General features: G+C 36.6%; 1 protein-coding gene and 1 long non-coding RNA gene across 2 annotated transcripts in view; one reads left to right on the top strand and one right to left on the bottom strand.

Annotated features, from left to right (window-relative positions):
* Positions 1–7,678: 7,678 nt before the first annotated feature.
* LOC147873734 (uncharacterized) overlaps positions 7,679–23,056 on the bottom strand; it is a 60,109-nt gene continuing 44,731 nt past the window's right edge. The window contains exon 3 of the long non-coding RNA XR_015535312.1: positions 7,679–8,553. This is a non-coding gene — a long non-coding RNA (uncharacterized LOC147873734). The remainder of the gene's footprint in view (positions 8,554–23,056) is intronic.
* LOC110828669 (uncharacterized) lies at positions 14,168–17,067 on the top strand. Its single transcript, XM_022061594.2, has 3 exons — positions 14,168–14,261; positions 14,853–15,056; positions 16,102–17,067. The coding sequence occupies exons 1-3, from the start codon at positions 14,247–14,249 to the stop codon at positions 16,510–16,512; spliced, it is 630 nt and encodes a 209-aa protein (XP_021917286.2). The 5' UTR covers positions 14,168–14,246; the 3' UTR covers positions 16,513–17,067.

Here is a 23,056-nt window from a genome sequence, read left to right on the forward strand (position 1 = left end):
GATTTCAGTCACATAAAATACACAATATCTTTAAGAACCTTAAGGGCAAACAAGTAGAAGTGACGGTAGTCCGACGAAATGTAGAAAATCATTAACAATTCTGAAGAAGGATGTTTTCTGGATTTCAGTGCCATGTGGTCTAATAGAACTTCTAAAAGACTACGCGGCACTACAACCCCAAAACACAATTTTTCGTATTTGGCGCCGTGATAACCTCAGATCGTAATCATAAAGGATATGTACTGTAGTAGTTTTGCCATGGATTCGAATGGCTAACCTCGTAAAAATAAATCTGACTAGTTACGAGGTGCGATCGGAAAGTTTCTAGACTGCGCCTATAAAAACCCGTACACTAATCTCAGGTATTAAATTCATCCATCACCCTCGAAGTAGTTCCCCTGGGAGTGAACACAACGATCCCAGTGCTGCTGCCAAGCCTGGAAGCATCCCTGGAAATCTTTATTTGTCAGCCTGTCAAGCACCATCTGCGATTCTGCCTGAACCTCTTCTATCGTCTCAAATCTCCTTCCCTTTAGCTGAATTTTCATCTTTGGGAAGAGGAAGAAGTCACACGGAGCTAAGGAGGGTGCGGGATGACGGCCATGGTGTTTGAGGCCAAAAACTGCCGAACTTTGAGGGCGGTGTGCGCTGGCGCGTTATCATGATGCGTCGCATGTGGAGTTCTTCCTTTAGAATCAGCTGACAGGTCCCATAGCCTATCCCAACAATGTCGCACAAGTCGTTGATGGTACGACGTCGATCTTCGTGAATGGCCTGCCGAATCTTCGTAACATTTTCGGGCGTTGTGTTCGAAGATGGTCGTCCAGAACGCTCGTCATCATCGACAGAGGTTCGGCCATTTTTAAAACGTGAATGCCACACAAAAGTTTGTGCACGACCCATTGCGGACTCCCCAAATGCTTGCTTTAGCATTTCATAGGTTTCCGTAGCCGTTTTGGCGAGTCTTTGGCAAAATTTGATGCACACGCCATTCCGAAATCGCAGGAGGGTCGGTGTAATGCACTACCAAAACGCCCGTAACTAAGAAACAAATGTTAATTCGATGATGCCGGCTGGCACACTGTTTCACTATGAATATAGGCCGCACCCCCTAGCGGCAGAAGCTTGTACTACATCCGGTTCGCCCTCTATTGACACAGTCTAGAAACTTTCCGATCGTACCTCGTATAACTACGAATCCCTAAGTTAACGTGCTGTTAGTGAGTTAACGCATTATTGTCGAGTTTGCGTGTTATCGCTAGGTTAGCGTTTTGGACTGAGTTTAATTCACACAATGAGTCCCTTATCATAACCTGAAATCCTTCTTATTATGGTTTAACTTTAAAGACGAGAGATATACTTGTATAATTAAGTACATACTGGTAAATGTTAACGGATCAAACATTAACTTGTGAATAGTTACACGTTAATGTTAGGCGGAATCTATGGGAGATAGGAGTTGAAGGAGACTGGATTTTGTTGGCCCAGGACAGGGTCCGGTAGAGGGCTTTGGTTAATTCGGTGATGAACCTTCGGGTTCGGTAAGCCATCTAGTTAGTTAGTTAGTTAGTTTATACTGAGGTAATCTTGTGGATTTCGGAGCATCATCAATCACGCCCTCAAACCTGGGAAATTATAAAAACAATTTTGGTTGCCTTACTAGCCACTAATAACAAATTGAAAATCTGCTAATGTATCATAAAAATCAATCGGATGAAGATGGATGTACAGCCAACTTTCGAATCACTGTGTATGTTATAACGAACAATGTACAACATATTATTCGAATAATAAATCTAGCACTGTCACAAAATTTGCAAATAACTAATAAATTTTAAGATAGCTATCTTGTGGATCGTTGCGCAGTGTAGTCTGGTAGAAGTTTACCGACGATTCAGAGGTCTTGCTGCCTCTATTATCAGAGCGATGAATAAGCCGTACGAGTTGAAAGCGCTAGGGTTGTAGGAACCGGAGAGTTAAGGAATAGCCTGATTCTGACACCAGAATTGAGTGGATAAAGCGTAAATAATAACTGACGTATTAGAATTACACAAAACACATCTGGAGGTTACTGATAATGCCTGTTGGCTGAAGTTGTGTTTCAAAATGTAAGACTGAAGAACATATCGAAATTATACGTGTTTGCACGGAAATATCTATCATTTGTACTGAGAAGTATTTCTAAGGAATTACAACTGCCATTCGTGATTCGAAGCAAATGCCAACCATGTAAAATATCAGATAAACATATACTCAATTATATATTATTTTCCTCAGGGCAGAGAATGATTTTCTTTCCAACACAACTAACAAATTTGTTACCATTACACCAACTACAAATTCTGATTTTATAAGAATATATGAGATATAGAGAATGTTAACTATGCTATATTTTCCATCAACACATTATATCCTATAAATACATAAATGTGATCGTATTCACAACAAGTTTTAACGTAAATGCGCCATTATCAGGACACAGAAACGTCCTTCGGCCAATATACTTGCTAAACGCAAACTTTCTTTGGTAAATGTTTTTGTTAAGGTTCCATTATTCGTATTTGGAAATATAACGCCGCTGTAAACAAAACGACTTCACAATACAAAAACAGAAAACGCTAGTTTGTTAACACTGGACCCTTAGCAATCCCCAGTTTAATCAAACTTTAATTTTTTTCGGAAACAACTGACAAAAACTACAAAATATGATAAACATGTCTACTTGATGAGCATTTATGGCATGAATATAATAACAGCGAGATTTATGGTCATATTTCCAAAACAACAAACGTAGCTCTACTAAGTTGGGTCCTACACGTTCCAGTACTTTCCAACATATTTCCTAACTGGAACTAACGTTGAATGAAGAGTTCACTAAAACACGTTATTCTTCCATGGCAAGAAGAGGAGGTTGTAGAATACTACACACTGCCTATCTCCTCACCAAATAATATAAGGGTGATATGCTTAAGGAGGAAAGGACGGGTAGGCCATGCATCACGCATGGGGAGGCTGAGAAATATGTACAAAAGTATAAAAAACTGAAGGTAAGAAAATATTTGGGAAACTTGGAGAATGTTCGGAGTATTGTATTAAATTTTAATTTAAACAAATAGGGTGTGAGGATGTAAAATGGATTTAGGTGGCTTTGTAATCCAGTATCAAGCTCTAATTGCACGGTAATAAACCTTTGGGATTCCATAAAAGGCTAGAAATGTTCCATTAGTTTACTAGCTTCATAGGTTAAAGTATTACTAGCAATTTAAAAAAAGTCTTATACAATACAGTGTTAAGCACTTCATAGTCTACACCATTTATGTCCATAACAATAACCCATTACAGTGCAGAAACAGTCTACATTCCATTGAAAGCTCAAAGCTTGGACAGGATAAAACTCTTTCATTAGGCCTAAAGTTCTGTGAAAGTAGCACAAGATTCTACTTCGGTTACTGGCAATGTTATGTAATGAACGTAAACTTGAAGTTAACATGCCACTTAGAAAGATGTTGAAGGCCTTTCCTTTCCCGACATTGATTCAGCGACACAGCCAGTGGCGTGTGACTGCGGTGTTTGTCCTTACTACCACCAATAATTCAACTGTGGTGCTTAATGGGCAAGTAAGAGGCTGCAGAGCAGGATGTGTTCTTTAACTGGAATTGGTTAAAACTAGGCGTGTTCAACATCTAACCAATTGGCTTACACACAGAACATTCGATACTTTACCCATATTTGAATATTATAACCACCAAGGATGAAAGAAGCAACGGGAATACAATATTTCTGCGTAAAATAAATTAACTTTTAAATTTATAAGTTTATAAGTCCAGGATAACATAATTTATATAATCCGAAACAAATCTGTGGACATATTTTTACAGAAGAAGGTACTTCATGCTTTAAATAATATCAACTATTAGAGTGAGATGAATTTTAAACAGTCTATGCGAGTAATTTAATATGAAGGTAGTTATTAAAAGGAGACTCCTGTTCATAATTTATCTCTAAAATGGGGGAATGTTATACTTCCTTAATTACTACCATGTCAATTTAAAGTTTAACAGTTTATTTTGCGCATTTTGTACAACGAAATCAGAATTATTTGTTCTGATATACTTTATGGCAACATTTTACACTAATAAAGGGAAAAAACAAATAATGAGGAAATCCATAATGTATAATCTTAATCAACAACTTTTAAGGAAAGTTAAGTGTGTAGAATGAGACAGGCGAGGCATGTAGCATGCATGTGAGGTACGTACGGGCTACAATTTTAGCTGAAATTCTTGAATGGAATACGTAACTTGGAAGACAATTGCGCAGATGAGATGATAATATTATATCAGATCTTACAGGAATGTAATTTGAGGGTGTGGAATGTATTTATGCGACTCAGAAGTGAGTTCAGTGCCTGAATCTTGTGAAGAAGTTACTGAAATTTCGGGATCAATTATAGAAGGAAAATATCATGATAAACAGTGTGACAGTAAGCGTTTCAATAAGGAATCTCCTCCATGGAGTTAGTTTCTCCTTCCTAGTGATTTCAGCATCAAAAAGTATTATATAAACACAAGATCAGCTAGATCCATCCACCACTACATCCTAATCTGCATATTCCGAGGGTCCTGTGATTTATTGACTATTTTTTGGAAAGGCAATATGCATTCGCCACACTTCTGACCACCATTCTAGCTGCCCCTGGATATATACACAACCACAACGGTTAAACGTTAATATTCAAAAAACTAGACAAGAAATTAATCTGTTCTTTTCTAAATAAAATCATTTCATAAATACAAAATCAATCTTCAGGGACTATTAATTTAATACTCAGTATTAAACGAATTGCTTACAGACAGATACATGGATCATGGCATAAATTGACGAGAACTGACAGAAAGTTAAAGTCAAAGTTACCATTTTTCTTATCGGCATAAAGTTTGAAATCTTTTAAAGGTACATTATGCACGATCAGAAATATAGTTTCGGGCAATAAGATTAACATATTCAAACTGTAGTAGTGAACCCAATAATTCGAATAGTCTCTATGGAGTAAATTCGTCGCTGAAAATCTAACAGTCGCTCAGGTAATCAAGAAATATAACACCACCCTCCCGTTATAAAACCTAAGTTTAGTACCGTCTGCACAAGAGCTAAGCATTGGTCCACGTCCTGATCAAATAAACCCTGGCCATGGTCATTCACCATCTGAGTTTTGAAACAAACTTGTGTATTCATTCCTAATATCTCCCACACGTACTACATGCATCACCCATTTGATTTTCTTAGAATTAGCATCAGCATCTTAGAGACAAATATTCTCAACAACCTGTCCGCAGACACGTTTACGGCATTTTCTTCACTTTACCCGAGAGCCAAAGTTTAACGCGGATAAGAAGAAACAGGTTAATAAAATTACATATTATGATAACATAAATTATGTTTCTGATATAATACAAATGTGAATACGAGTATATGACGTGGAATATCTGTTATGCATCTAGTGTATCTAGCACTCCTTAAAGTATATATATTGTATTTATTTATCTGATTAGTACAGCCTTCAAGGAATATTTTCTGCACGTTCTGTATAAATCTATACTATTCATTAACATGGTAACATCAATGCGAGACAAATCGTCCGGTGTGAAAGGACATCTATACAGAAAAATCTCTGAACCAGTTCGAGGTGTGGTTCTCCATTTTGGCATGTCGTCTGACCGGATCGTTTATGTAATTAATTGGCTATTCAGGTCCATTTATCGTAGCAGACACTCACTAAAATAACAGAACCAACAGCATGTTTCTGTATTCGTATCCTATAGTACATTTAGGGTAAAAACAACTGTTCTTATATTAGCTTTTTTTTTTTGAAAAGTTAACATAATTGTTAAGAATGTCAGTAAAATGTCAAAGTAGAACTCAAGAAATAATTACGATTAAATTCCGAGAATGTTTGGTACCATTATGCTTCTACCAGACTACACAGTGCTACAACCCTAAATACATCATACTCTTATCCGTGAGGACCTGAAATAGCACTATGAATATAAGGTTTAGGGAATAATTAATTACGGTGGAAAAATTGGAAAGAATGTGAATATGGGGGAGGAAAAATAATTGTAAACAAAATTAAAGAAGAAGAAGCAAGGTGATGTACGTAAATAACCTAAGATAATTCCAGGAGACAAGGAAACAGAAAAAAAATTATCACAGAAACAGAAGGGAAGAATCACAAATATATATATATATATATATATATATATGACCCGTAAGTGTATCGTGGCAATAGTTGTGATGCTGTATAGCTTAAGTATTTGCGCGAATAACTTATAGTTAACTTCACTTCCTCATCAGTCATACTGTGACAAGCACGTGTTCTAACTCAATGACCTAAAACGAGGAAGTGTTCACATATCGAGACCGACTAAAGATTATAAAGAAAGTCGAAATATCTCTGTTCCGCTGAAACCTACGCATGATTTATAAAACACTAAATACACTTGTGTTACATCACAGTAGAATGACGAAAAATTTATTCCTTGTTTCGTTACATGTGAAAGGAACACGAAATATATCCTGATCCTTAAAATGGATTTGTCCGCCTCTGACTATGAAACTCGTATACAAAGAAACAACGGGAATGGCTAATCATTAGACACAATTCAGCCTTCAATACACAAACCTCAGAGAAGGCAACAAGGAGTTTCTGAAGGCATGGGTTTGATCAGATGTCTTAGCCAAGAATTGTCGTAGTGGAGGTTATAGCAACTAATTTCTAGAATTAAGTAGGTTGCCGATTTCTGCATGGAACATCCTACAGGTATCGTCTGTGTCGAAATATTCTGTGATGTGTGCCCGAAGTTAAACATCTTATTTTAATTAAATTACAGAAGAAATTCATAACTGAGAAACTAATATTTCATACTGTTATATTTATAACAACGCAACGTTCAACAATGTCCAGTCTTAGATATATGTTATACATGACGTTTCGGAACTTTGCATGTTTGTTGACGTTATATGTTACTTCATACCGGAACACTGTGTAATTATGTTTGATGTCAATGTTAATATTATCTGTGGCGTCTGGAACGAAATATCTAGAAAATTAGACCAATTTGCTCACGCTCCGAAAGCATCAAATCATGTATTAATGTTGAGCACACTTTGGAGTGTTTTGGAGTCTCCATGCAATGCCTGTATTTTAAGAACGGCACTTAAAATACTTCAAAATTATGACTAAAAATGTTTTAAGTTAATTATAAACCACCATGTTTAAATAAAATGATATTCAATTGTTTCAACATTATCACAAGAGTACGAAGTATTCTAAAGCATAAACCATAAAAATTGTGATGAGATATTGCTGAAATAAGAGTAATTAATATAATTTACATCTAATCAGCATAAGGAAGAGTTGTCAGAATCGATTACTCTATAAGATAAATAAACGACTAACTTTTTGATGATTATTTTCTTCAGTCGCTCAACTGCTAAGACTAATAACCCTGTGCCATTAATTTATTAATCTTGGAATACAAAATCTTTCTACAAACAATAAATTCGTTAGACTAATTCACGTGATTATTGCTCTAAATTTATAAGTTATGTATTTCCACTTTTTAGTGTAGAAAATTTTATCGGCTCGTTTTATACATCCAAACACACCGATTAAAAATTCTAGTTTAAACATTTCATATGATATATTTCTTTTTCATTTTATTACATAATACAGTTGTCACTTCTCATTCGCTAATTCACTATTTTAAGGCGAACTCTCAGCAATAATTATATTGTTTGTTTGGGGGGTAGTACGGTTTTGGCACCGTGTAGACTTATCGGTACATGCCAAAGTTTCGGAAAAAAAGTAGGGGTAAAATTGGAGGCAGTATTTCTTCTATACTCTGGCATCTACCGACGAGTCTACAAGGCGTTAACCCCCCCCCCCCCCCACCAAATCATCCTCACCACCGCGATAAAATTGAATCTTTCATAAATAAGTCATCAGGAATATTTTATAACGTGTAACTAAATACGAGAGCTGAGATACGGACTTAGCTGTTATACAGGTAAACTTATGGTAGTGTAGCACATAAGGTCGTGTGATTCCTTACATCAGTGCAGCTCTAGCACCAACAGTTGCCAAGATGAGCTTAAGGTTTACGTAGTATTACGTAAACTTCCCGCCAGTTCAGTGTGGAGCTATTTGACGAGTACACCGCTAAGACTAGGAAGCAAGGTAAATGACGCATGACGCAATGAATACGCATAATGGAAAGATCACAACGTATCGTCAGAATAGCCGTCGCAGATTATAACTTTACATTAGGTACTGCTTTCCATTTTAAGTATACGACCGACAATTAATTTGTGTTTCAAATAATAATAAATCAACCGTCAGTTCAACTAAGAGATATTTCAGGTTTTCGCAGCGGCCAGTAGAAGGAAAACTTGTCTTCCGGGTTGTTGAGCATTGTAGTCTAGTGGTTTACCGACGTTACAGAAGTACTTGATTCCTCCACATCGCTCTTATGATGAAGGCAGACAACATCTCTGAAACACCAGTATATTTCTACCAGATTATGTGGATCAACAACCGAGAATACATCTATCATCTTGAAAATTCCACTTACATCCTTAATATTAAATACAGTGTGTGATTTTTTTCATACAGATAATAGTGGTCTCCTTCGTGGCCACTTCTGTCCACGCTTCGACGTTGCCACAAGCTCAGTCGTACTCTTCATTCTTGTCTGGGCTATCACATTCACCGGCACCTCTAACTCTGTCAAATGCGCCTTTGACCATTTCTCATACACCAACACTTGTTTCGCACTACACGAGACTTCATAAATAGAGAATATGTAAGTAAACATGCTGTACACGTTTTCAGTACTTCACGTTGTGAGTCGCTACTATAAATCAAAGATTAAATGTCCGTATCAGATACGTATGAAGATTGTTGAAGATAAATGTTAAAATGTATTAATTTGGTGTTACTGCTAATGGCACTGTGCTTATACCGAATGCAGACTCATTAATATTAACTACTTCTCTGCTTAATTAATTACCACGTGATGAGGTACGGTGAAGTGGAGCCATAACCCCATGCTATCTTCACCTTAGGGGGTAAATTTGAGTGAGAGATTATCTACTAGTAATCTACCTTCTTCAGTTTCCACACTCACTGGGACTCGAACGCAGAACAAATTTTCCGAGTTCTGACCTTACTAGATTTTTCTGATCTCAAGAAATAATCATTCCAATTCTTGTAGGCTTCTGCCCGTTACGAGTTCAAATACGGAGTGAAGGACGAACACACACACGACATCAAGGAACAGGCTGAGAAACGTGAAGGCGATAAAGTCACCGGATACTACACCCTGTTGGAACCAGACGGCACCCCTCGTACCGTCCCCTATACCCTGTTGGAACCAGACGGCACCCCTCGTACCGTCTACTACACCCTGTTGGAACCAGACGGCACCCCTCGTACAGTCCACTACAGCGCTGACAAACACACCGGGTTCCAGGCTCAGGTGACCAGATCCGGACACTCGGCACATTCTGCTCCTTCCGTCAAGGCCGTGGACACTGCCGTCACCTCCCACGCGACGGTAGCGCCTCAGAAGACATATTCTTACGTTCCGATCTCATCCCATGATTGTTCTGTCACGAGCTAAAATATCCTCAGCAGCAGTTTAGGACTTGCCTCTAATGGTTATCAATAACTGAAATGCCTGCTGCAGTATTTCAGCCATAGTCGAAGTTTGGGTCATATCCAGTCGCCATATTAATCTTCATGGAATTATAACACTGATTTCACACTTGTCTCCGAAAATTTCTTCACCCATATTAATATTTTTGGTCGCATGTAATATAATTAATTTATAGTTCATCAACATATTCTGTTAATAAACGTTCTTATGTCTGTTTAAAGTCACTAGACTGTATATTACTCATACATTGAGAAAGAAATGCAAATAAATATTTTACAAGTGCTTTCAAATGGATCTTTTGATCACCCAGTTTTATCAGCACACAAGCATATAAGTTTCATTCTTCAATAATATTATTTCTTATCTTATACAAATTAGCAATGATGAAGTATATTAAGGGAGGCCTATAGCACAACTAAGATATATAAGTTACATTTCTATACTCTGTACCGTTTAATTGTTTGGTATGACGTACGAACATTTATTCTGAATGGTTGGAAAGCATTAGCAATACGTGAAGCCTTTACGCATACTAAATATAAATGGCAAGAACTATACAATAACATCAATTTCATGACTCAGCAAGAAGAGATTGAGAAATACCAGTCGGTATATTCGAGAGTTAGACGCTTGTGCTAAGAACAAACTTTTTGTTGATTCCGGCAGGAACCGGTTAGTCTGACAAGATTTCGCATTTATTCGGTACTTCTAAAAGAATATTCCATATGGAACTTCGAGACAGGTCACTGGTGATTACTCACCCATATTTATCAATAAAGCTTAAGCTACTATTCAGGTAAACTTGTTAAAATTTTATAAATTTTGGCAGTTGATGTAGATAAAGAATGTGTAATGTTTTATTTTCTTTCCATGAGAAAGGGCTGTATATTTTTTGTTGGGATATACAGGAAATTATACCTTTTCACTGATTGTAATTTTTAGCTGTTATAAAAGGCCTGTTTGTCAAATTAACTCTTTTAGCGGTATTTATTTTTTACGCGACCTTCAGATTATTTAATCCCAAAAACCAAATTACCCAGTTTCCCTGTAAAGTTCTTATAACTTACGACGTCAAAAAAGCTATTTTTAGACTTTAGAACGGGCAACAGATATATTGTTCAAATTCTATTGAAGTTTTCTCATTTTGTATACAGTCCTTGTTCCAATTCAGTATCTGCAGACACTAATTTTCCACCCTTGGACTCATAAAATTTCCATTGTGGATTATATAACGTTACTTTAAAGTAGCTAACTTAACCTTTGGGACAAATATCACATATACATCAGGATAAATTCAGTGTGCTCTAGACGCTAAAACATAACAACAGTCCGTTCGCTTCTTCGGGGTTTACTGAACAATATACTTTAATTTAAAGAGAAAAACAGATTTGTAATAGTTAACTCCCGTAAATGATATATTAGATAGCGTAATTTCACAGTTTTCATAAGTCAGATGGCAAAACACATAGTAGAACGGAGTTGGCTCTTAAATGAGGGGTAGAACACCCCTCAAGACGGTTCAATGTATTCGAAATTTGAACTACCTTATAGATATCCATGTACATATTATGCTAAGCTACTCCAAATTAATAGTAATAACAGATAATACAGGGCTATAAAATAATAAACATAAAATAATAGTGTCCTTATTTAAGTTGGTATAAATCTGCCAAGTTTCATCAGGTAAATTATAAAATAACACAACAAATATTAAATAAAGAAAAAATGCTGAATATATAATTTGCACGATGAAATAAAGAGGATGATAATGAAAATGATTAAATTAAACAGATGCTCACTTATGCTAACAGGAAATTACCATTGAAGAATGAATAGATAGGTGAACACGGAGCCGATAATGTAGTATATAATAGGAAAGTAATTAGACTGTTGTCGTAATGAAAGTAAGTATTGGTTAACATACGTCTGATTAGTTGTCGTGTTGTGTTTGAGACCGTCCTAACCCGTTAGAGAATTTCAGAGAATTGCAAGGTTCTTGTTCTGTTCTGGTTAATTTTCTCTTCTTTTTAGTATCATTGTGAAAGACGTATTTAATTCGGGATGTTACTCGGCCACTTCGAAGGAGGTGGAATGAGGAAGTTTAGGTCGCCACGGAGGTGGATACTAACACGCTGGTAAATAAGCAGTATAGGGTGTGATATGATAATATTAAAATTGTTAGCGACTAGATAATAAGAAGTCTGTAGTTTGTATTCTTCACAATAATAGCACATATACTGAACCATGTAAATGACAATAAACTGAAATATGCATAAGAGTCTGCTTCGAAATTAACAGTATTAATAAAGATCATAGGAAATAAAGCGTGGTAGCGACAATGCCTTTTAGTTAAATATATAACATAATTTATTTAGTATTTAATTTGACGCCGTTAAAGCAATACGGACTGCCTGATACGTAATTACAGTTATGCAGACATCAGTTAAGTGCCATTATAATTTTACAATTTTTTTTATCTAAATTCTTTATTACATTTGCAGGTAAATGCCTCGCACTGCACTGGATGCGTCTCAAAATTCTAAACACTGATTTAGTTGTTGAGTCAAGCAAGATGAGTTAAGCTGTTGAGCAAGAGTTGGAATTTTTAATTGTATAAGACTAATTCAATGCTTTTATATCTGCCAGAAAAGTGAAATTGTGTATTTCTAGCTATGCACATAAGCGCGTGTGCGTGCATGCATGCATGCATGCATGTATGTATGCATGTATGTATGTATGTATGCATGCATGCATGTATGTATGTATGTATGTATGTATGTATGTATGTATGTATGTATGTATGTATGTATGTATGTATGTATGTATGTATGTATGTATGTATGTATGTATGTATGTATGTATGTATGTATGTATGTATGTATGTATGTATGTATGTATGTATGTATGTATGTATGTATGTATGTATGTATGTATGTATGTATGTATGTATGTATGTATGTATGTATGTATGTATGTATGTATGTATGTATGTATGTATGTATGTATGTATGTATGTATGTATGTATGTATGTATGTATGTATGTATGTATGTATGTATGTATGTATGTATGTATGTATGTATGTATGTATGTATGTATGTATGTATGTATGTATGTATGTATGTATGTATGTATGTATGTATGTATGTATGTATGTATGTATGTATGTATGTATGTATGTATGTATGTATGTATGTATGTATGTATGTATGTATGTATGTATGTATGTATGTATGTATGTATGTATGTATGTATGTATGTATGTATGTATGTATGTATGTATGTATGTATGTATGTATGTATGTATGTATGTATGTATGTATGTATGTATGTATGTATGTATGTATGTATGTAAATAAGTACAATTCCAATTCGGGAACGGATATTCCGACATGCACCAAACTTCGTACGTTTATTTCTTGAGACCAGGAATAAATGATAAAAGCTCAAAACTACGGGAAACCGTGCCTGAGTTAGAGATCCGATGAAGGCTGTTCCTATAGCTCGGAAACTGAGCACGACACCAAAACCAATGTTGTTATTCTTCAAAGAGGATATTATGGTACGAAAGTCATGACCGCAATAGTTCTGTCCTGGATTCCAGTCCCGGTAAATACAATTATTATAGCCCAGTAACTGAGCACGATAGAAGAAGGGAACATAGAAAAAGATTGTCTGTTTCGTCGGGGAGTGACAGGAGTAAAGGTTACAAACCCAGGAACTGTTATGGTTTCGAGTACAGGTAAAAATTTTGGGATTAGGAGTAATATTTTCTTCCTATGATATTGAAGATACACTAGTTGGAATCCATCATCATGGAATTTAATATCACACTCGAGTCAAGAGAAATTCATGTAACTATTTCAATCAAATTATACACATAAACGATCTGAGTAAATACTCGTACAAGAAGAGGAAGGAGGAGATGGAAATGTCGAAGAAGAGACATGAGGTGAGCAAGAGTGGACGAAGGATGCAATGTTAAAATAACGATGAAAAAAGAGGTCTGAAAAGAGTGTTTAAATACTAAACAATGTACTCACACAATAAAGTAAAATACAAAAGAGGAGAGACAAAATAAATTGAAAGTATGTAACTGTTCGTGATTGTGGATATTAGCTTTGGAGACAAAATTCTAGGGCACTAATATATCAGTTATTCACGCAATAATAATTTACATAAACGTAACAAAAAGATCAGCCAAAGTCTCCGTCCTACAGGACACCTGGCCATTCTAATTTCTTACATGTGCTACTTCTAATGGCTACATGACATAAGAAAAGATAGTAGGCTACTTCTTATGATAGTGAAATGTAACAACAAAACTACATCGTTAGGGACACTGAAACGAAACTTGGCTCTCATGTCGCTGTAGTATTTCGGTAGGTGAAAGGAGGACTGTGTTTCGGAGTGACTGAAAGGTGTGTCCAGTTACTGATGGATCCTCCCACTGAGAAGCATATAAAAGGGAACGCGTGCTACGTTTAAGCATTACATCAAACAGACCACACGACATCACAACAAAATCATGGTTCTTATTAAGGTATGAATTAACAGCTTGAACCTGATAACATTTTTGTGGGTTTCTATAAAAGAAAACATTCTTCAAGCATCCACCGGAAAAATAATTTATAAATTATTCTTCGTCTATTTTGTGATGTGAAATTTAACTACTTTACTTGCTCTTATTTTTTACAAATTACTGTTTTATTACAACATAGGTATTTGTAAAAAAGTTATACTTTATAGCACAACTGAAAATGGCGTATGATGAAAAAGTGCTTTACACAAAATCATACGTATATCATATTATGTTTCTATAATTATTTAAGATGATCAGTATATCAATTTGTATAAATGTTAGGCCAGTTATAAAAACGAAAATCACAAATCAGTTTCACTTCAATCCGTAGTTCGTAATAGTATCCAATTACATGATGAATGTTCGACCCAAGTCAGTGGGTATATAAAAATAAATACAAATTACGTGTATAATCGTTGCAGACTTTCTTCCAGTATATGTTCACAACTCAAAGATTTCAAATATGCTTATTATACTATATATGTGCGATACTACTGTGAAGTAAAATATTTTGTTACTACAAATAATATTATTGTTGCCTATGCATTGCAGGTAGCGGTGTTCGCCATCCTAGCTACGGCCACGTTCGCCGCGCCGGTGGGCGAGTCACAGTCTTACTCAACATATTTATCTGGGCCCTTGGAATCTCACGGTTCTTTATCTTTAGCACACGCTCCAATAGCCATCGCTCACGCACCAGTAGCCATCTCTCACGCACCTGTTCAACTTCACAGCGTTCCCGAAGTCGAGCATTATGTGAGTGTATAAAGTGTATAGTGACACACTGTTCCACCGCCATTCCTCAAACACTCACTTATTTTAAAGCCGGAGTGAAATAATTCCGTAAATTTCACCTTCAGTTCGAATAAAATATATCACGTTTAAACAAACACAATAGTGCATTCACGAAATATAAATAAGGTCTACGTTAAGGATTTCTCTTCGTAAGAACGAGTATTACTTTAAATAATAACAATAACAGTTTCTACTAAACAGTTATTTGTAGAATGATCGTCTTTCGGATTCTGAAAGAATCCTGTTCGACGCTGAATGGGACAGCCAAGTCACATCCACACAGCTTTTCTGAAAGAATTTTGTCAATTTATAGTCGGTACCTTCAACCCGTACCACAAATATTATCGGTTCAAAATCTCTGATCGATATGTAATTACAACTTCCTTTCCATTTTACACAACTTTGTAACATGCAACAGCGTTGTTAAACAATAAGCAAAGTACCAAGAAATAATATTTATAAATGCAGGCGATAATTACATGCAAGAAAATGATCACGGAATGTAAAATATATTTTTAAAACTGAGGAATGAATGTCGCTATATCGTAGTTAGTACGTCTGTTTCGCACACGAAAGATAAACAGCAGCTTATGAAACTTATCTCCCATGCAGATTTGGCTGAAGATCCTTACGAGTTCCTTCAAGTCTCTCCGAGAAAATATCGATACAGTACCACATAATAGGCCAGATATCGTCCTTTTACGTTCTTTCTAATTCGCCATCCATAATTATATTTTCATCACTGCGTTATATGTCCCATTAATGTCACAAAACTTTTCTTAAAACAATAAATTAACAAGATATAATTAAGCACACACGTTTTGAGGCAATACGTTGAACGAAACACAGAAAGATGTTTTTTTATTTCTGGTGTCAGGTACATGAATATTTTACTTTTTTTCGTTTTACCAAATAAATTGTTCTCATAAATTTATTAAAGTTAATAAATGCACGCATGTCACTGACTTTGAACAAACCATCAATCAAATTTTGTATTTATCTGCAGGCTCCAGCCAACTACGAATTTAAATATGGTGTTAAAGACGAACACACGCACGACATCAAGGAACAGGCCGAGAAGCGAGTTGGAGACAAAGTTGAGGGATACTACAGCCTCGTTGAACCTGATGGCACCACTCGCACGGTCCACTACACAGCTGACAAACACACCGGGTTCAACGCTGTAGTCACCAAGTCCGGACACGCGTCTCACCCAACCGCTCCCGTCAAAGTAGCCTTGCCTGTGCATAAGGTGGTATCGGCTCCACTCATCTCCTACGCCCATTCGGCCCCTGTAATCTCATACTCACATTCTCCCCTAGCATCTCTAGCTCCCAGCCACTCCGTAGTAGGTTCTGCTACCAGCTACAGCAGTATTAGTGGCAGTTTGGGTCAAGAATCTGGAAGCTACCACTAGGTGAACACCCTGGCCATATTTACAGAACCATCTGCATTTTTAACGATCAGCACTGCCTTAGCCGGCTACATCATCTTACATTAATTTTGTACTGCTTTCCACTTCACTGCTCTGTGTCATTTGCATTTTGTAATATATCATATATATTTTATCTGTCATGTTATTAATGTTATTTATGTGTATGCTATTGTTGATACACTATTTTTGATGTAAACATTTGCCTATATGTTAATAAATGTTTCAAAAAAATACTGTAACTATTCATGTACTCATAACACCAAATTACTTTAATTAACTCGGCCACGACTTCTAACACATTACTGTAGTGTCACTTTAACATTTATCTTTTGAAGTCAGCCTACATATTAAGGCACTCTTTACTTAGAAGTTTAGTGTTCTTGTCGGCTTTTCTTATACCTGCTAAAGCTGTTCACAAAGTAAAAATGTTTAAACTTTTTTCAGTATTTCAGTGTAACTTATTTCGATTCCTACACTGAAGAAGCCAGTGCCGAATTTTGTAATAAAGCATTAAATACAAGTCATCAGGGACAATGATCTGTGTGGGTTGAAATCACAGCACTTGATCGAGAAACTTTGTTCCTTAGACCTGATCACAGATTTACAGAAACACGATTCACTGACTAATGAAGCACTTCTCGGATCAGTTCTGGTGCGTAGAAGCTACAGCTACTGACTGGTTCGTAATCACCTGATACTCAACGAAATGCTTATTTTGATCGATTACTGCAACAGAAATCCGCACTGTTCTCACCTCTTTCCTCAACGAAGTCCCAATAAAGTCCATAAAAATGTCACAACTAAAGCTTTCTACTCATCATTTACAAAGTAACTCTAACTAACTAGATGGCTTACCGAACCCAAAGGTTCATCACCGAATTAACCAAAGCCCTCCACCGGACCCTGTCCTGGGGCAACAAAATCCAGTCTCCTTCAACTCCTATCCCCCATAGATCCCGCCTGAGATTATCCTTCCATCTACGTCTAGGTCTCCCCAGCGGTCTCTTCCCCTCAGGCTTCCCAAGTTCTTGTTCCATCCATGTGAGCTACATTCCCCGCCCATCTCATTCTTCTCGACTTAATCACCCTGACAATACTGGTGAACTCTACGCATAATAAAAACCAGTGACACATAAAATCTTATAAATAAATAATGCCAATAAGTCTCATGGTTAATTATCTTTTGAGGTCTTGGTTTATTCAACTGTTTAGGACCAAAATGGAAAGGATGATTTTTTTAAAATTATTATAGCTCTCTTAACGCATACATTCCGTCTTACTCTGACAAATTTTCTAATTTATATTTCTTTAATGTACTTTATTATAGCAGGAATAAAATGATTGCTTATTTATTTTATGTTAAAATAACACTTAAAAAATTATAACGGTACATTGCAATATGGAGTTGAATTCATTCAATTTCAGTGAAAGTGCAATCTGGATAAGTAGAACATAGTTACAGAACGTAAACAAATGCATGACTATCAACCTAATTCAAGTAACTATCAAGATAAACAGGAAACAGTTTGATTATATTCAGTAATTACTTGGAATTTTAAATTAACATTAAAAGGGTGTGTTATTTCTAAACTTAACAATTGGCAGTACCTTTCAGATTTCCGATATAGTCAATCGAATTATTTTTTGGAAAACTAATACGTAACAAGAAATATGTATCCTTTCGATGACTCACATATATCCGAAACTCTTTGCATTAATGCGATCCTGTTTTAACACCGGAACAGAGACATGTGTTCTGTATACGGTGAATGCCTTCCGAGGTTAACAGCGAATAAGGACCTAAAGTTTGATAAATAATTCTACGAGTATTATTATTGTAATATTATTAAATCTCTTCAGAACTTTTACGATTCCAATTTCATTTTCAGTATCACTTATCCTTTCTGGGAGACGTAGATGCTAGGCAAACACAGAAAGAAACAGATGCTACACTGTTCGAGATCTTGATACAAAAGCGTGGAGGGGTCGAACACTATCGTGACGTAGCACAAGATGGATGGATACTGAGAAGCTATGAAGTGACTACAATCTACAAGACGTGTGTACTGTGTCTGCGTGTAGCTAAGTAAGTTTTCTGAAGATATTCACCGTTATCAATCAAGAAAAGTGCGTAAATTATTCTTAACGTAGATGACCAGCTACTGAAATAAACTGAACTACTAAACCACTGAAGTACCTGAGAAAATCATTTGTTTGGAATTAAATACAAGGTAGTAATTAGAAATTGGGTACGTGAGATTTTATATTCTCATGGCAACGATCATGAAGATTGTCTTCTGAATTATCACCATGCGTGAAATCTGAGGTTCTCATGACAGTGGAAAATGTCGATCTTTGGTATTCTCAGTAGTAACGTCATATGAATTTGTACGTAAGAACCAGGGTTTCATTTTCCTTCTTCAGAGCTTAAAGAGACTAAGGCGTAATGCCTTCTGAGGGCAAAGCACCAAAGTGACGAAGGCCTGCAAGAACACAAAATGAATTTCTAAAGTCCTGGTTGACTAGATACAAAAACCCTGTTGGTTAGGCCCTAACGAAGTAAGTATCTTCGAGAAGGGCTTGGATGGTAAAGCCTCAATGGTTAAATAAAACATCCAGGACTGAACTAGACGTGGAGGCATAACTTGGGGTGTGTCCCCAGGCGGTGAAATCCCCGGAAATGGCCTAGCACCGTGGGTGGTGAAGCCCCTCGGGAGCAGTCTAGGTCCTACTGACATCTGAACGAATGAACGTAAGATGATAGAATTAAAGAGGTGTACACCTCGGCAAGGGCTTGGTCCCGGAGGGGGGGGGGATCTAAGGGGAGTAAGCAATAACAATGACAGGAATGGAATTACGATAACAATAGGAATAGAAATAATAAAAAAAACACAATGGCCATTCGAGTTGCCTACCTCGTAGGAAAACAAGGTAGACAAATATGGGAGGCTCATAAGATGACCGTCGCTCACACTAGAGTGTGAAGAACATCCAACGAATTTGGAGGAATTTATTGACTAGACGAGTGGCTATCACTTCCTGAAGAAAGACTCCAATCCATAGAGTTACTGAGAAAATTACCGTAACGTACGCAGTATCGACAAATTACGTGAAGCTTAATGCGAACCTATGCGAGAAGTTTCTATAGAGGGATAGAAGGTGGTGGCGAACTAGGTTAGTTATAAAACCCCTACACAGATAATTTCTAAAGGTTTCTGACGATTGTAAATTACAATTAGCACAATTACGTAACGTCACGTAACGAACAGGGTACGTTCGTGCCACTTCCTGTTCGTAGCAGCAACGCAAGACACCTGGTCACGCAGAGGTCTTGCGTACAGTAAGCGGTCGCCTGTCAGACAAAAATCGACAGCTCTGAAAGACGGAGTTTTATAAACCAAAACGCCACTACTCCACTGCCTTGTTGGCTTAACATATACAATTCTTTTATGAATGTTTAGGCAGAAATCTTCATACTCACCGCTGTGAAAACGTCAAACCTTGCAAATCTTTGTCGCTTTCCCATATGGAGATAACTATACCAAAGTTAAAATACACAACATATATTACATCTGAAGTAGTCCCTGGCACTTATTAAAAATTTCAATCTAAAACCTAATGAAATATTACTTAAAAATTTAATTCCTACCTCAAGTAAAATGCGTCCCCACAAACACCAGCTGATTGATCCTTCTTAGGGAAATAATGGCCGTTATTCAGATAATCATAATAAACCTATGAAGGAAATTTTGGGGCAAAATGTAGAGTCAATGATCTTGGAGGGGGTACAAAAGTTAACTCCAAGTTTTAAAGGGTTAGGCATCACATTATGTATGTCTGTATGGGGGGAATGAGAGTGTAGTTGTACACATTTTTCACATTAATACAGGTTGAAAGTGAGTCACCAGATCCCCGTCTTGTTCGCTCTACCCCCAGGGAAACAGCTCCGTTAGAAATTTAAAAGGAGGCTGGGTGGGTCCCAGAGCCGGTCTGAACGCGATAGATCAGACCAAAGTATCTTAACCTTGCCGGGAATCGAACCGCGGTCATCCAGCCCGTATTATAGTATCTATACTGAGCGATACATCAGTCAATCACTAACAAAACTCATATATAACACCTACCGGTGTAACTTATTTCATTTATCGGCTCGTCGTTTCATCGTAAATATTATAGGTTTTCTATTGCGGTATTTTTCGTGATTCCGGATTACTGCTAAAAGGGAGATGGCTGTCTTCGGGGTCACTGTGTCGTGTATTCTGGTAGACACTGAATAGGAGCAAGCTGCCTCCGTCATGGCAATGGATGTTGATGGAAGTGGCAAGCAACTCTGAAACTTTTACCAGACTAAACGGCGCAACAATTCACAAGTAATCTTCATATTCGCCGCTGTAAGAACCTGAAATCTCATGCTGCTATTTGCATAATCTTCGTCTCCATAAGCGAAAACAACAATGTTTCTGATTAGGTAAAAGTTTCCGTAGGACCAAACGGTTTACGAAGTGTAAATTAATAAAAATTCAATGCTTGATCACTTAGCTCACGGATTTCCATGCTTATTTTCTTGCGACTGACGTAAGTTTAAAATAATATTACTTACATCATTGTTAACTTTGTCACCATCTGGAGATATTTCAATTATAAAAATAAATTAGAACTGTTTTCTTTGTTTAAACTACTTCGCAAGCAGATTCGTAATGTCATCACCACCATCACTATAATAAACAAAGCAGAATTTGGCTTAGTTTCCTATTCATTTTGCAGCCCGTATTTGTTGAAGCCAATCATTTTCAAATAGAGTGTTTTGGACGTTTTAGCTTTAATTTGTTCTTACTCCCACATTTCGTTGATTATCTATTCTTGTACTAACTTACGCTGATGGCAGAACCTTAGGTGTCGTACCTGAAATCCTTCGGCCCCACATATCCTCAATACAACAAAGAATATCAACTACTTAATGGAATGTATAAATATAGGCGGGGAATTACGTGAAAATATTTGATGTAAAATTGCAAGACAATCGGACTCATATTCTCTGTTGGGATTTACGGTTTAGATTGGATTGTTAATTAATTCTCGAATTATAAAGATGTCAGAGAAAAAAGCGTTGAGGAGATTTGGTCCCAAGATAAGAGACAGAAAACAAATATTGAGGAATTTTATAACATGTAATTTTAGCTAAATATGAACACGAAGAAATCAATAAAGATGAAAATGGAGGAGAATGGGGGAGAATGGGGGAGATAAATATGTGTACACAATTTTGGTTGCATTGCCTAAAGAGAAAAACTACTCAGAAGACCAAGGCATAGATGGAAGGATAATAGGATGAGAAGGTGTGGACTGGATTAATACGGCTCGCGATAGGGACCGGTGGCTACTCTTGGCAATGAACCTTAGGTTTAAATAGAAGCCAAAAAGTATCTAGACTAGCTGAGCGACTATCAGATTCTAAAAAACTACTGTGCTGCTTGAAACTATTTAAAAAGTTAATAGGACTCGGACGTCGGCCCGTCGCAAGGCCTCAATCTGCACAATACAGAAAAAAAGACGCGTGCATAAATCCATGCCTTAAACAACATTCGAACCTATGATCCCAGTGGTCAAGAGCTTACAAATTTAATGCCATGGCTCTCTTATGTGTTTTCAGTTTTGTAATTAAATCGTCTAGAACTGTATTGAATAACATTCAAAAGCACTTTTTCCATACTCTGTGAGTCTTAATCTACCAAAAAAAATGATGAAATAACCTTCTAATTCAAAGTTGTTTCCATTTAAATCTACGTATTCAAGAGATTAGTGAACTCGAATTTATGTTATTTCTGAAGGCAAAGATGCCATTGTGCTTAATTAACACGAGTTTGTGATGGCATAGGTAAATATCCATGCATTATTAACCTCACCATTATATGTAGGTGAGTGGTCAGGTTCATGTTTCGGCCACTTTACCCACAGGGACAGGAAGCTGGGTGGGTCCCAGAGCCACTAAAGACGCGGCGACGAAGATAAAAATCTTTGATCCTCTCGGGAATCGAACCCCGGTTGTTTCCCAGAAAGCCTAGCCGCTAAACTGTTACTTGCAGTAAACAATAAACTATATTCTAAGAATGGTAAACTATAACGACAATTATAAGAGGGTCATTTAAACTCAATTAATAAGTCAAAAATATAAATGTTTAGCCAGGAAAGTTGTTTTACCCCAATTTAGCCTTTTTATAATTCGAGCTTCTACACGAAAGTGTTCCATCGTCCTTCTGCGAATTATGCAATCTAACTTCCATACCGTCTACTTTACTCCTGATTATTGTTTTCCACATGAAAGATCGTGTTATTTTCCTTATTTTGTCTCTCTCATATTTTCTTCAACCAAATTTGAAGGTGTCCTAACATTCCTTTCAGTTCCTTATCACACTACTTTGAATTGCATCATAACTGTGATGTCGTGGGAGATAAAACTGCTGTTAATCACATATTTGTTTGTGCTCAGATGGTTTCGCTTCCCTATTATCAGAAAGTGCATGAGAAT

This window comes from Zootermopsis nevadensis, unplaced genomic scaffold, assembly GCF_977971745.1.
Source record: "Zootermopsis nevadensis isolate Lab colony 2312 unplaced genomic scaffold, Znev_1.0 Znev_ptg000016l, whole genome shotgun sequence".
Classification (NCBI taxonomy): domain Eukaryota; kingdom Metazoa; phylum Arthropoda; class Insecta; order Blattodea; family Termopsidae; genus Zootermopsis; species Zootermopsis nevadensis.

Coding starts and splice junctions, on each gene's coding strand:
- LOC110828669 (XM_022061594.2), top strand. Junction 15,057..16,101: donor TTCCCGAAGTCGAGCATTAT/GTGAGTGTATAA, acceptor ATTTATCTGCAG/GCTCCAGCCAACTACGAATT.